Genomic DNA, 16,269 nt, shown 5'->3' with positions numbered 1-16,269 from the left:
ATCTCTAAACCTTGTGAGCTGGAAAACATGAAATATGTGTGTGTTTGTGTGTGTGTGTATGGTGGTAGCCATCTTGGATTTTGATGTGGCAACCGAAATATCAAAAAGAACATTTCTGATGCATAGATGCAGCTACACACCAAAAAGGAAGTTGGCCCGTTGCTTATTTTTCATGTTTTCCAGCTCACAAGGTTTAGAAATATATGACTGTGGCCATCTTGGATTTTGACTTGACAACCCAATTTTCAAAAGGAACTTTTCTTAAATACAGATGCAACCAAACACCAAAATGGAAATCTGTACCTCTCTTATTTTCACATGATCATGCTCACAACCTGCATGGATGGACGTACAGAGGGTATGTCCATCAACCACTCTTCGCTTCTTTGTGTTCTGTTGAATTCTTGCTAACAGCTAATTTGCAGACCCCGTCCCTAGTTTGGGTTTAAAAACAAACCTTCTGATGCTACTAACTGAAAAGAGAATATTTCCAAAGCTTTCAGTAAAATTAACAATAGAGCAGAAAAAAAAAACAATAACTGAACAGAAGAAATTATTGACGTTACTTCAACAAGATGTCTCTTGAAGAACAATCAAAGCTAATGAAATTTTGATTTTAGTTTATTTCCAAATAAATGATTCATGGTGACTATTTAGAAATCAATGCCGCCCTCAGACACTCGATGCAGTGTTAAATACATAAAGTCTGTGTGCTAAAGTTGGACAGCCATCCCTTTTTGAAAGAGACATTAAATATTTTCACTTCTTACAATGGTTTAAAATTGTTTTTGACAACCATGCCCCAAGCTTGAATTACAGTACACATTCCAGTAGTTTTATACATTTTAATAATGGCTTTTACTTTATGTTTTTTCAACCTGCAATGACTTGCTGAATACGTTCAGGCTCAACCCATCTTTGCCCCGAAGGCACTCCTTAAGTTTTACATTTTTAATTTCGTACATCCAGCTAACCTTGCTTCAGTTGATTCAATTGCTTTAAATTTTAATCACCCTAATTATTCTCAACTTTCTTTTACCTTTTCACGGCAATTTCTTTTTTTTTTTTTAAATTATTTAATGACATACGATTTATGTGTATTTTTTTCATTTTAACGAATTGCCACTTCAAGAAAAAAAAGAAGGTTGAATGTCACATGCTAAATGGGATAGAGATGTCTGTGTGTGTGTGTGTGTGCGCAGATGGGGGTGTGCACCAGGGTCTAAGAGATGCATTGTAGTGCATCATTCTGCTCCACTTGCTGTACAGTAGCAGCCCAGGCAACAGAAACAGACAGAGGGGAGGATGTTCTTCACCGAAGGCACTGGCAGATCCGAGAGCGGCTTTCCAGTCGCTCCTGCTGCTGCCAACGCTCGTTTGCTTTTGATGTGTTCTAGATAACCCAGCTTTCCTGCTCTCATTAAACTTTCCATTGCTTTTCATTGCACTTTTTGACTGTCTCGTATTTTCATAAAATTCTTATTTTCATTGAAATTTAATTCACCGCCACCGAGATCGCATCTGCAGAGAGGAGAGGTCGGTGAGACGAAGAAAGAGGCGCGATTTCCTGGAGGTGCAGGAGTCTTCACGTTGAGAAAGTCAAAAAATATGTACTTATATATATATATATATATATATATATATATATATAGTCTGCATGTGAGTATTTCCACACGTGGGTGTGGCTGCGAGCTCTGCTGCCACTGCTGACATTTCTATCCCAAGTCTGAAGACTTGAGGGCTGAAGCAGAGTTTTTCCTTTTTTTTAAGTTCTTCAAAAAGGGGGAAGAGACTCTGCAGAGGCAGATAAGGGTGTCGTTTGTGTGAGCGTGTGAGTCTGAATGTGTGCATGCTTTTGCGAGGCTAAATATTTCACGGACGGCGCACACACACATACACACAGAGAACAGTAAATGGGGCAGAAGTGAAATGCTTTGAAGCATCGGGGTAATCCAGCGTAAACAGCAGCGGCAAGACAGACTCGAACTGGGCCGGTCCACGACTCCCAGATACCCAAGGTGAACACGAATGTACAGTACATGTATATTGACGGACACTGCTGTGTACAGTGATGGAGCAGGATATTAGAAAGATGCAAGGAGCCGACTAGAGAGGTTTTCTTGTTTTCACCTGGCTGAGCTGTGGGAATGTTTTGAAACCATCAGAAAGGCAGACATGCTCTGCCGATTGTTGTTGAGTTTGTCGTTCCTGACATGAATTTGCAGCTAAATCAGGCTTTAAGCTCACACGATGCCACATTCTGACCCTACATCCATAAATAGAGGGCAAATTAGACATTGTCATTGAGCATCACCGTCTCCTCTCTGCCCCAATTATTGCCGCTCTCACATTCTATTTCTCTCTCAATTTTTTTTTTCTAATTTTTGCTCCATCCTCCTTTTTTTTTTCTTTCTTTTCTATTTCTCGTTTTTCGTCTACCTGACAGACTGCCTTCCTCCTTCAGCGCACCCTGAAGCATCAAAGCCTCTCCACACCACCAACTTCATCATGGATAAATTGCCAATTTGGTATACATGAAACGAGTCCCCGGTTACCCAAACGAAATGACTGAGGAGGAGAAATGAAGTGTGAGAAGAGGGGAGAGAAACGGAGAAGAAAATAAATAAATAAAGGAGGGAGAGAATTCAATTATTTTTTGTCTCTATTAAGAACGCAGACCTCCTGCCCACTCTCCTCACTTGGCAATTAGTGGCATAGATAATTAACGAGGAGAGGGCAGCACCACACCACATCCCCTAATCACGCACGTTTCTATCTGACAGAGTAAAGGACTGTTGCTGTAATTTTGCTCCACATAACTAAGGCTAATTATATAATCGATCACTCCCAGCAACCCCCCGCCCCGCCACCGTCCTGCTGCTGTTGCACCCAAGGTGTGCGGGGGGAACATTTGGGATGGAGCCTGTGCCGAGTGCCGCGGTTTTCTTCATGTTTTCACTCTCTTCGGCTTCAGGAGACATAATGAATGCTGGACTGCTCTGATGTGACGGCACGGGATTATTGTTGAAAATTTATTTATATATTTGTGACGTGCGCGTGGATGTGTGTGCACGTGTGTCAGCTTGCATATAAGCCATGTTCTATGATGTGACATTGCTGACTGGTGCTGACGTTAAGACTTTTCAGGGGAGTGTGGAAAAAGAGCTTGTATCAGGAGAAAAGGAGCACAGTGTGTGAGTGTGAGCGACTCAGACAGAGAGCTCTGCAGTCTATCCACCACATATAGATGAGGATGCTGGGCCCCCTTTGATCCTCTGAATAGTGATTTTTGCTGACCAGAAACGTGCCTAAAAGACGTTAGCTTTCCCGTTAGCTTATGGAATGGACACAAACAAACATCAATACGAGCAGAGCAAAAAGGACAATTAGCGCCGAGCCACAAACACAAGCTGATGTTACGTGAACGGCACCGAGGCTGTGATCAAGCTGTCTGCAACAAAGCAGCCGTCATATTCAGTGTTTGTCTCTGTGGAACAGCGGGGGTTTCAGCAAACAGAGATGGATAACCTGTCATTAGCTTCCAGGCAAACCTGTTTACAATTTTGCAGACATAATGGCAAAATAGGTGAGCAGTTATTGATATTGATCAAGGCCTCTTGTCAGTGCCCGTGATTCTGAATGTTAAGAAAGGAGAACTTAAACAAACCCATTAAGGAGACTTATTCAACACCACAATTACAGAACCAAAACAAGCCTTTTTTTATTTTTATTTTTTTTTAAAGAAGACAGCCGTCCTCAAAGAGTTGGTTAATCACAGCATCAAATTAGGTTTTGGTGCTGCTGCATCTTGATACACAAAAACAAACAGAAGCATGGCTCGGCAAAATGCATGCTTAGCATTAAACAAATTAAAAAAGACACAAACACACACGTGGGACAATGGTGAAGCAAAGTAATCAACCAAAGCAGGAAGAGGAAATACCTGTGTGAAAAACCTGCAGGACCTTTCTCTCTTCTGAAGCTGCAAATTCAAACAGTTCATCTGTTAGCAATGTAACACCTTTCATTTACACACACACTCACACACACACACACACACACACACACACACTGAGTGTACTGTAATCCCTCTCCCACTTCTTTTTTCCACATGGACTCAGTCCCTGCATCTACTGTCAAGTGAATTTATGGCATTAATTACAAAGTCACTCGTTCGTGCTTCAATTTCCCCAAAGAATATACATTTATACGTTGTTACATCGCTCAATTAGATAAATATAATTAGGATTTTATTAGAATCAGAAGGGGTGTTTTGAGACCTTTTTCATGGTGGACAGTAAGAAAAAATTGCATGTCTTTTCTCTTGGGCAGTAGCACAATACAGATTACAATAACTGGTTCTGCCTAATCTTTGTCCAGATTGTTTTAATTCAGCTTTGTTTATGAATAGATGAGTTGTAAATTTTATTGTGAAGCTAAAAACGGTAAATGTGAAATGGAGGAAATTAATTAGACAGCAGTCTTGTCCAGGTCAAAACTTTGTCAAAAGGATGTTTTATTGTTGTTTCTAAAAATCTTATAGTTAACAGCACAGTTTTTAGAAATGTCCTTATCCACACAGAAACCCAAAACGACAAGAGACCCTGTACTAACTGTGCCAGATCTGTTTGTCATTTTGTAATGTTGCAACACAACAAACAGAAAACAAGGTGTGGCGTATGCACAAAGATTTGACGTTTGGAGCGAAATATAAACATGGAAACAACTAAAACATGGTTTAATGGCTGAAACAATTAAAAAAAAGTTTGCATACAGTAGTCCCTCGCTACTTCGCGGTTCGTTCATCGCGGACTCGCTCTATCGCAGTTTTTCAAAATAAGACTGGACATGACACACAATTGGCTGATTGATGGATGAGCCGCATGTTTAGCATGACATTTTTATTTAAATCAAATTATTTTAAATTATTTAGCACCTGCTGCACATTTGTGCAGCCCATACGGCAGCTGATCAGCTGATCTCTGTGCAGAGCGGAGAAGTGGGCGTGGCCAAGAACTCTTGCAGGTGGCAAAGAGCAGAGGAGGCAGGGAGTTGAAATCATGACATTCTGTGCTCTTTTAGAGCTTTTAGAGTTTAGAAACATTGTTTAGAATATTGCAAGAATGTGGGAATGGTTATATATATATTTATATATTAAAATAAACTACTACTTACTACTTGTACTACTATTCCTACTTCGTGGTTTTTCACTTATCACGAGTCTTCAGGGTATGGATTCCCTGCGATAAACGATGGACTACTGTAATTAAAAAAAAACTGTTCCATGTGAATCTGCCACTGCTAACTTCATTAGAGACACTTAGGGTAAAGTCCATCACCATCATGGGAGAAATCAACATTTCAGGATTTATTTGTCCCTAAAACATCAGTTGATGATTCCTCCTGACATCCTGGATGCTTTATGGGTAACTTGCTATTCAAAATAACTAACAGATTCCTCATCCACTCACCGGCTAAGTACATTTTAAAACTCACAGCCCTTTTCCGAACAGCTTATATGTTGTTTGAGATGATTCTGTGTAACAAACAATCATTCGAGGAAGGTTCACCCATCAGAGAGTCGTGAGCTGTCTGACAAACTTCTGCCAAATATCCACTTGAACACAGTTTCATTTAACGTAATTCTGCAGCGAGACTCCATCCTGATTGTCAACAATGTCTAAAAAGCAACAGCTGAAAAAAACCAGAGTTCATCAAATGATTGATGACGTAAAATCTGTCCATGGGTCACTGCTGTCTACTATAATATTAACTGAAATCGAGTTTTATTAAATTTTGTTCTTGATTTGAAAAGAGTGGACCGACCCTGCCAAAGACTAAAAGCAGTTATCTATCTCCAGCAAGGGAAAACTTGTTACAAAGAGCCACACACAGAGGAGGATGAAAAAGGAAAATCTAAAAGCAGCTATTTATCATGTGGAAATCTACATTGTTATCTTTGCTTCTTCATCAAACTCTGCACAAAGACTTGTTTTAACCCCTGAGATGGAGTGTAAGACAGAAACAAAGGAACATACTATTTATCTTGTGTTAACTCGAAGCCTGTGAATACTGATGTAGAGGAGTCTGCTTCACTCTCCCACTCTTTATGTATTTCAGCTCCTTTAGGCAGCAGTACCTTAGTGAGGCTGCGGGCTGCGCTGTCTTTGCCTCCAGGGGTGAGGTTCCTGAGCTGGACATCCAACAGTTCCACTAGTTGGGCCATGGCTCGCACTGTGGATGGCACATCGCCAGGACGTAGAAGACCTTTGGTCTGCTCTGCCAGCTCCCTGGCTACAATCGCTGCCGTCTCGCCTGAGCGAAGCTGCAAGCAAAAGAGGATGGCAGCGGAGGAGGAAGGCACAGAGCAACACAAAGATGGATGGAGGTTTGAGAAAGAAAAAAGTTGGACAAGGTGAGAAGTAAAAGGAAAGTTTGCAAAAAGAGAAAAAGTTTTGTGTGAGTGTCAAGTGAGATAGCAAGAGAGAACAAAATGACAGATGGAGTAATGACAGGATGGAAGGAGAGAACGAGAGAGTAAAAAATGATAAATGGAGGTAGAGGGTGGGAGGGCATGAAGATATAAAAAGAATGTGAATCTTAAACGCATTGTTCAGTAAATTGTGAATTGTTTAAACCAGAAATAATTGGAAAACCATTTTAAACTCCTGCATCTCAACTGAAATGCTGATTTTACTGGACGTCCTGTCAGTTTTGACCTCATAAGGATAAAATGTTAGCATGAAAACAATAAAAAGTGTTATTTCACACTTTTAAAAACAACATAGAACAGCTTAACAAGGCAATACAATCTGCAGGAACAAAAAACAAACAAACAAATTGTTGACCTTGAACAACTTGAATCTAGTTGACCTTTTTCTATGGCAGTCACCGAGTCAACACCACCACATGCTGTCAGACTAAATTGTTTGAATTTTTAGCAGTGCTTTTACACATGCATACACATACAGTTGATCATGTACATACATATAGTTCTGCTGTCTTGAGCTGCCTTTTATCACCACTGGAAGGTCCTTTCAGTGAAAAGAATGTCCATCCATCCATCCATCCATCCATCCATTATCTTTACCCGCTTATTCCATTTTGGGTCACGGGGGTCGCCGGTGCCCATGTCCAGCAATCACTGTGCGAGGGGCGGGTACACCCTGGATGGGTCTCAAGTCCATCGCAAGGCCACATAGAGACAAACAACCATTCACTTTCTCACTCACACCTAGGGACAATTTAGAGTTACCAATCAGTCTAACATGCACATTTTTGGACTGTGGGAGGAAACGAGCACCCGGAGATAAACCACGCATGCACGGAGAGAACATGCAAACTCCACCCAGAAAGGCCCCTGGACTGGGGTGTGAACCAAGGACCTGCTCGCTGAGACGCAGCAGCTTTACCAGTTGCGCCACCGTGCTGCCAGGAAAGAATGTCTTTTTTATTTATTCCCTGCATTTTTTTCATGCATGTACCTCTTTGCAGGTCTATTTTTCTCTAAACTGGGAAACCAGTCCTCAGAAATGACTATACATAATAAAGAACCTGGGTCACTTTAAACTAGTCACAGTAACTACATGAAAATGTGTGAATAAATGTATAATAATAATAATAGTAATAAAAATAATAAAAATGTGTATGCATGTATGCATGCATGTAAGTACATACATATGCTTTTATGCATATATGCATGAATGCATGCATGTACGTACATATATATGTATATATGTATGTATGTATGCATGCATAAGCTTTGCATGCGTACATATGCATGCATGCGTATTTACAAAGTATGTATGTATGTATTAGTCAAAATCAAAATCTGTTTTCAGATGTGGGGTTAAAGACCAATTGCCCAGGTAACAGAAGGTGCTTCCACACTGGAGCCCTGAAAGAGCAATAGGTAGAATAACAGGCATCTAGGAACCCAAGAATATGGAACAACACTCCTTATACCTTATAAATACTTCTTCAACATGGTCACAGTTTGTCTTTTTCTGTGGGCTTCTTCAGGACCAGGACTGAGGACCTCACTAAACCATTCAGTTGGTAGTAGCAACAAACCAGGCTCACAGTTTGCTACGGGAATTGCAGTTATTCATTTATGTATTGGGTCTCTTTTTAACATCAACCCGCATGATGGTTTCTACAGCCTATTGTTGAACTTGAGACAATCATTTTGTTGATTTTAGAGGAAAGTTCCAACTTCCAGCAGGAATCACAGAAACACTACAATAAATAAACACAGGAAGCTTGCTGTACAGCAAGAACAATGAACATACATGTAGATCATTATCTGATGTAAGTTTAACAAGCTTTATAAAAATAAAAAGTAGCAAAAAGTTCAGTGTTAATAAACATACGCTGCTAAATGAAAAAGTCACATTTGAAAGATGAAAACAATCTTAGAGAATCAAACAGTTTCTTTTCTTGAACCAATGCCGAACATTAGCATTTCATTGTTGGTTGACCTTTTGTCATAATAGCCCGCTGTGAATACATGACCTTATTAGACATTTCCACCTCCTTAAAGCTATGAATCTCAGAGCTAAACATGACTTCAGGTTACAGATGAAGATGGATACAACGCCTAAATCCTTCCCCGTGGCTAATGTTTCTTCATGGGTGAGAAAAACTGCTCCGGGGATACACAGACACACACATGCACAACGCACTAAACTGGGGCTCAATGGGAGCTACGATTGCCATGAGCAGCATTCAGACTTACTTTCTGCATGATGTGGTTGACCCAGGGTGACGTGCAGTTGCTGAGGTCAGGGCCTTGGGGATCCCAGTAGCTCACATGGGCAATGCATACAAATGTAGCCACGCCTGCAAGACAAGCAGCGCAAACAGGGTGAGATGAGCCTGACATTCACCAGGAGACAGGAAGACTTGTGCTGCGTGGCATTTTGAGTTAGCAGTGTTTGATTGTGTGAGGGAGAATTAAATTTACTAAATGTGTTTCTTTTTTTTTAGGTTTTCTGCAAAACTCTGACTCCTCTTCAGCTAATTAAAAAAGACTAATATAGGAGTTCTAGATATTTGTCATTTCTGTGGGTTTGTGCATATTTATGGGCATTTGCACAAACATTTTAGTTGAAAATGATCCCTGCAGTTAGACAGTTTAATTTCTGCTGTACTTGCATGTGTATTTAATTACAGTAAAGGTATTTTTCTATGAAAATGTTTTCGTCTTTGCGAGTGAATCATCCCATGGTTACAAATATTTACTGCAGGCTGGCAAATAGAACAATACAGTTAATAGGAGATTGAGCACCAACGCACAATATTAGAATTTACAGGAAAAAACATCTGTGTGAAGACTGAGTCAGTATTTATTCCTCTTCTCTATTCCTATTTACAGTTTTTTCTGTTTTATTTTATTATTGTTTTTTTTGTTTGTTTTTTGCAAATTAACTACTTTTGCATACTTTGTGCTGTTTTAACCATAAAAATATCCAAATGTTAGACATGATTTGTTGAGTTTACAAAAAAAATAAAAAATCCCATAAAAAATACATCCAGATTGCTTCAGTTCTATCAAAACATTGTTCTCTTTGGCATACTTTATACTTGCATACTTACAAAGTATACTGGCTTTATTTTTGTCATCTTATGGTTATTTTAGATTTTGTCTTCTCTTTTGCTTATTTTATTTTATTTTATTCTTTTGGCTACAGATTGCTACATTTAGGTTTGGACTACTGCTCAGCTAATTTTAGCTTTTTGGTGGTAGAGTACAATTAGTTGAGCTGCTGCCTCTCAGCGAGAAGGTCAATGGTTCAAATCCTGGCCCGAGACCCTTCTGGGTGGAGTTTGCATGTTCTCTCCGTGCATGCATGGGTTTTCTCCGGTTTCCTCCCACAGACCAAAAACATGCATGTTAGGCTGATTGGTAACTCTAAATTGTCTCTAAGTGTGAGTGAGAGAGCGAATGGTTGTTTGTCTCTCTGTGTCCCTGTGATGGACTGGAGACCTGTCCAGGTGTGCCCCACCTCTCACACCGTGATGGCTGGATATGTGCACCAGTGACCTCCGCCACCCGAAAGGAAGAAGCGGGTAAAGATAACGGATAGATAGCTTTTAGCTATTGTGTCGCTAATTTGACTTCTTAGCTATAGTTTGGGTCGTTTTAGTGGCTGCTTTGATAATTTCACATATTTGTTACTGATTAGCTAATTTTAGCTTCAAGCAAGAATTTAACTAATCTTAGCTTTTATCTCTGGTCTTGGTGGTAAGAAATGTTTCCTAATGTTTTGCCTTTAGATACTGTTTAGCTAATTTAGACTTTTTATCGTTCTCCTTACTTTAGCTTGTCTATTAATCCTTTTTGTGCATGTTGTGGCTGTTTCAGCCTTTGTTATGTGCTCTGTTTTAATTGTTTTAACTTTAATAATTCAGTTTCACTTCCAACACATTTCAACATTCAGCTATCACAGCTAAATAAAATGCATTTTTTGCTTGTTTGTTCCATTGTTTTTAAAAGATGCATGTTAAAGTGTAACCGGTCATGTTTGAGCCTGTGTTATGCAGCTTCTGTACCCAGGGTGCCAACCGGGCAGGGCTGCTTGGCTGTCTGGCCCTGCTGTGTCCGTGGCCACGATATGTCAGCTATCACTCTCGGGCTGCAGAAGTCTTGTGGAGGCAGGACAGGAGGCTGCGGAGCCGCTGGAAGAACTTGTACAGGTGGGGATCGTCCCGCTTTTTGATTGGTGTCGGGAATTTGATTAGTGTCCGAAGACGATCCTCCGGCAGGAACCAGGATGGGCTGGCGGACTGTGGTGGTCGTCCTGTAGCGCTGGCCAGGGGAGGTCGTGAGGAGGGGCCTCGGGGTGGTGTAGTAGGGAGGAGAGCGAGTGGTGATGGCGCGGCTGGTTGAAGAAGAGGAGGAACTTCCTCCTCCCACTGAACCACCTCCTGACCCTCCTCGGTTTGGTGGCAGCATGGGAGGTGGGCGGTAATCTGAAGAGAAAGAGGACAGATTATTGTTACTACAGCCTCATTGAGCCTCGAGGACTCATTTACAAGAGAGACCTGATTTAACAAAGAATGATGACAACATGACAACAAGATTGACGTAATTTAGTTAAAGTTATAGATCATTTGTCAAAGACTGCAGCATAAATTGTGACATTATCATTAAAGAAAAACGTGATTGTGGAGATGAGTCCATTTTTTTCATGTTTTCCAGGTAAACCAGAGGAGAATGACTTCATGAACTGAATGTTGCATTCAAAGTATCACAAAGGTACACGATCTCATTTTCTGTCTTCTATTAATCAATAACAGCTGAATCAAGATGTTTGAATAAAATTACTTTAACATCATAACCTTCACAAAGTTGGTATTTACTGCAGGACTGTTCATTTACATTAGTTTTATATTATTAGTTTAGTGTTTGGTAATCATGGGTCAAGTTGAGATGAGACTCTTTCAAGACAGAACAAGAAATAAGAATTATTACAAGAATATATCAGCATCAATAAACTGTAGGACAGTAACAAAACACTTATTAAACTATCACAGGTACATTGAGATGGAGCTGGAAGTTCTTCTTCATGCCAGTTGTCTTCATCTGATCTTTTGTAAAAATATGTCAGAATTTATTTTCCATTAACATTTTTCTTTGCAGGACTGAATTAATTTTCTTGTCTGTGAGTTTCTTTCAGGACAAAAGTCAAAATTAGTTAACCTAATAAAATTAGGTTAAGAAACTTGAAAACACAATTTAAAAAACTGCAATCAGGACATTTTTATTATCCTGATAACTGAAATATTGTGCAGCTTATCATACATGCAGCAAACACAAAAATGTCTGTAAATATATATATATATATATATATATATATATATATATATATATATAAACCTTAACATTTGGTGTGGTTGTAGCTGAGATTCATCAGCAGCACATTTTCCAAGCCACAACAGAGTACGTGATTAACTTTTGGAGTCCTCAACATCGTTCTGTTAGCAAAATAACACATAAACCACTGGATGGATTTCAATTCAACTTTCAGAATAAATTCTCTTCCTCTACAGCTTTAACTGATTAACTTTTGGAGTCAACGTGATTCAAGATGGCCACCACAGCTTATCAGTTTTTGCTACCACAAAAACGAATATAATCCAGTCAGTTTTGTGCACTCTGGCTTACAATTTAGCATGATAAAGGAGGAGTGTCCTTCCTCCTCAGCATATACTTAAATTGCCAACCAATGGGATCTTGCAATGTCACATACAATCATTTTTTAAAATGTGACCAAAGAGGCTTACACATTGTAATTTTTCAAGATATGCATTCCTTTCTGAAATGGTGAGTCGTTAAATATGTAAAGAGCGACTCTACAAACAAAAGTAATTTGGTCCATACACGAACAGGTTTATAAGCATCGATTAAACAGCTCTAAAATGCTGTGACAGTGACTCTCATGATTTTAAAGACTGTCAAATGTTTCTGTTTCATCTCTTGTCACTGCTGTCACACGTCAGATCTTTGGGAGGCTTTTCATGACTTTTGGTTGCGCAACATGTCTTTACTTTCTACAAACAATAATAAAGCAGAAAATCTTAGATGTGTGTGCTAAAATGAGTGACACGCATGATTGATGAATATTGATTGATTATTGAGCATGCATCAGGATATGAGTGACACTCGCTTTCCAGCTGCAATAAATAAACCATCAATCCTAAATAAGCACCATGAATGTTCTTCCTTGAAAAATATTAACAGTTTCTAAGAGACCAGAGGTTCTTGCAGCCTAACATTGCAGATTTTTTTTTGTCACTGTTCTGCATGATTAATGACACAATGACATCACTAGAAGCAGAGAGACTACATAAATGCATATGTCATACCCTACTGTTAATATTTCATCATAAAATGACTTAATTATTCACACTGACTCTGTTTAAGGGGGAAATAGGAAGAAAGACTGGATAAGAGAAAGTAAAGGAAAACTAACAATGGGCATGTTTGTCAAGCTTACACAATATTTTGTTTATTTCTCATATTTTACTGTTTTCTTTTGCAAGTGGGTTTGGTGAAAGGTTTGTGAATATATAATGTCTTACTTGCAGAAGATATCTTCTTAAATTACCCAAATGTAGATAAATAGCATTTATTTTGACTGGATTAACTTGCTAATGGCCAGTTCAAGGTGGTCAGGACTAAAGAAGACAGCTGTTATAATTTAATAACTTCAATATGAAAAATTACTGAGGTTCATGCCAACTTTTTTTAAGTAAACTTTTACATCATTGTCATATTTACATTACGCTGCCATTTAAATTGAATTCTATGGGTAGTGCAACTGTCAACAGCAGCAGCTAGCTGTAGCATTTGACGTGTAACCTGGGGCACTGTCAGCAAGAATACTACAATACTTCTGCTGGAATATTTCATAGAGTATCTATGTCCAAACTTCTGAATAGAACTCGTCTGTTAAAACCAACTTTTCCTGCAAGTTTATAGGAGCAATATAAAGTATAAAGGGGCATTGCCCACCATGGAGAAGGAGGCTGGAAGCTAAGATCAAGGCAACATGGAGCGAAAACAACCAGCTGTCAGACCAACAGAAATGTGCAATGAATAAAGATACTGCAGCATGCCTATACCTGAAGTGCTACAGACTTTCAAACAACACCTGAAAGTTCTGGCTACTCACGTAAAGAGGTACATTCAAGAAGCAGAAGCCAGGAGAATAAACAAAGTATTATCCACCACACTATCCAGAGTGTACTCTCAATGGTAAGGGAACAGGAAACACAAGGGTAGATCCACCTAAAGCGGAGACTGAGCAATACTGGAGAATCATATGGGCTAAGGAGGCATTACAAAATAATTATGCTCCATGGCTAGCTACAAGATCTCAACACAGCAAGCTCTCTGAACAATTGCTAGTGTTCATTAGAGTGGCAGACATCCAAGACAGTCTCAGGAATGAACAGCTAGATGGCACCTGGGATTAACATAGGCCATACCTACTGACTAAAGAAACTAACTGTTCTCCATGAATGCCAAGCAGCACAGATGAACCAGCTGCTAATGGAAGGGTCACACCCAGAGTGGTTGACCCAAGTCAGGATAGACCTGATGATGAAAGAGCCACAAAAGGACCAATACCACCCAACTACTATCATATAAACAATACAGAGGGGTTGAACTACCTGAAGGCAACATTGCAGATGTCCAGGATAGCTACAAGTACTTGGATTTCCACAGGCAAATGACAGTCATGATGAGGCCACAAGAAAGTGAGCAACAACCAAGAACCTACAGAGAATAAGGCAGGTCCTGCAGAGCCAGCTGAACGTCAAGAACAATGTCCAAGCCATCAACATGTATGAAATGCCAATCATCAGATACCCAGCTGGTTTAATTGCCTGGCCATAGAAGGAGACAGAAGCCACTGCCAACAAGACTAGAAACTTCCACAAAATGTATGGAAGGTTTCACCTCAAGTCCAGCACCCTGAGACTATACATTAAGAGAAAAGAGGGAGGCAGAGGACTTGTGAGCATACAAGCCACTATACAGGATGAAACAACAAAGATCCTGGAGTACATCAGGAAGAAAGCTCCAATGATGAACTGTTGAATGAATGTCATTGCAACTGCATGGCGTGAATCATTGGTAGTTTGAGAAAGTGGCTGATATCAATAAATTCTACCATTGGCTAAAGAGGGCAGGACTGAAGGATAGCACAGATACAGTAATAATGGGAGCACAAGAACAGACCCTCAGCCCAACAGCAATAGAGGCCAAGGTCTTCCAGACAAGACCCAAGATGCAGGCTGTGTAAATATGCCCCTGAGGCAGTCCAAAACATATTAGCAGGCTGTAAAATCCATGCAGGCAAAGCAATGGAAAGCAATAACCAAGTGTCTGGAATAATATCCAGGATCATCTGTGCCAAGTATGGACTTGGGGTTCCACAATCAAAGTGGGAGACGCCACCAAGGGTGGTCGATAATGGAAGGCCTAAGATTCTGTGGGACTGCCAGATCCAGACTGACACACAAGTGATTGTTAACCAACCAGACATTGTGGTGGTGAAAAAGCAAGAGAAGTGGGCAGTGGTGATAGATGTAGCAATCCCAAGTGACTGTTACATCAGGAAGAAGGAGCATGAAAATTTTTGAAAAATACCAAGGGCTGAAATAAGAAATACAGAAGTTGTGGAGAGTCAAAGCATAAGTTGTCCCAGTGGTTATTGTAGCACTTGGTGCTGTGACCCACAAACTGAAAGAGTAGCTCCAACTGATCCCAGGAACAAACTCAGAGATCTCTGAAGAGCCAGAAGAGCCCAGTCCTAGGAACAGCAGAGAGGAACAGCACAGAACCCTTAAAGTCCCAGGCCTCTGGTAAAGGACCCGAGTTTGAAGTGAAGTAGAACCATTCACGTGGAAGAGTAGGACAAGCTACAAGTATTTTGTTTATTTATTTTTTAACTGTTGAATCTTGTTGATTCACATAGTTCTTACTAGATCTGCACAATAAAACCAAATGTTATCATTTATCATTTATCATAACAGTATATCCAAGGACTGCTTGAACTGAAATTAGTCACATCATATGACCATTATAATCCAAGTGTCATGCAGTCAAGTTCTGCAGCTAATAACATATTAAGTCAATCCAATGTTCTCTCACTTGCCTTGATGCCCACATCAGGTTTAAATGATAGTGATGATAAAATAGGAAGTGAGGAGTGGGGAAAACATTTATTGCAAATTATATTGTTGTTATAATATTAAATAACATCACACGTTGTTCTAATATTGTGCAGCTCTAGTTTTGACCTTGCTACCATAAGTTAACATTTTTAAACATATTCAGCTGTAATTATGGTAGTTATTTTATGCTAAAAGAAAGGTCATGTAACATTATTGTGTGGGAGTAAGTAGGCAGGACTTAAAGCCCAACACTTGTGCAGATATTGGTTTCAAAAATACAACATGGCTGCTTTTGTAAACAGGATCCAGCGAGCGCCAATTCCCAATAACCAGAGCATCCCGGGACACTTTGTCTATAAATAAAATATATAATTAATGAAATCAACATGCTATAATAAATATGCAGATGGCTAATAATGTATAAAATAAAATCTGCAATAATTTTTGAGATTTTATCAAATGGCAGCAATCTACTTTGTCATCACTTGGACTAGAATTAGCTTGTGGACCTCATCAGAATGAAACTCGTTTACTCCAAACAGTAGTCAATCAAATCTACAGCAGGTAAGATAATAATTG

The 16,269-nt window shown here is 39.6% G+C and overlaps 1 protein-coding gene across 1 annotated transcript in view; it reads right to left on the bottom strand.

Moving 5' to 3' along the window:
- The window catches only part of LOC119407525 (adhesion G protein-coupled receptor L3), a 128,235-nt gene that overhangs the window by 24,743 nt on the left and 87,223 nt on the right, over positions 1–16,269 (bottom strand). Inside the window, exons 6-9 of the mRNA XM_037674349.1 lie at positions 10,555–10,974; positions 8,738–8,841; positions 6,140–6,325; positions 3,893–3,982 (exon numbers count right to left, since the gene is read on the bottom strand). Of these exons, the coding sequence (XP_037530277.1) occupies positions 3,893–3,982; positions 6,140–6,325; positions 8,738–8,841; positions 10,555–10,974 (800 nt within the window). The remainder of the gene's footprint in view (positions 1–3,892; positions 3,983–6,139; positions 6,326–8,737; positions 8,842–10,554; positions 10,975–16,269) is intronic.

The sequence above is a fragment of the Nematolebias whitei genome, chromosome 3 (genome assembly GCF_014905685.2).
Source record: "Nematolebias whitei isolate Nwh7 chromosome 3, NemWhi1, whole genome shotgun sequence".
NCBI lineage: Eukaryota > Metazoa > Chordata > Actinopteri > Cyprinodontiformes > Rivulidae > Nematolebias > Nematolebias whitei.
This window is presented reverse-complemented; position numbering and strand designations above follow the sequence as displayed.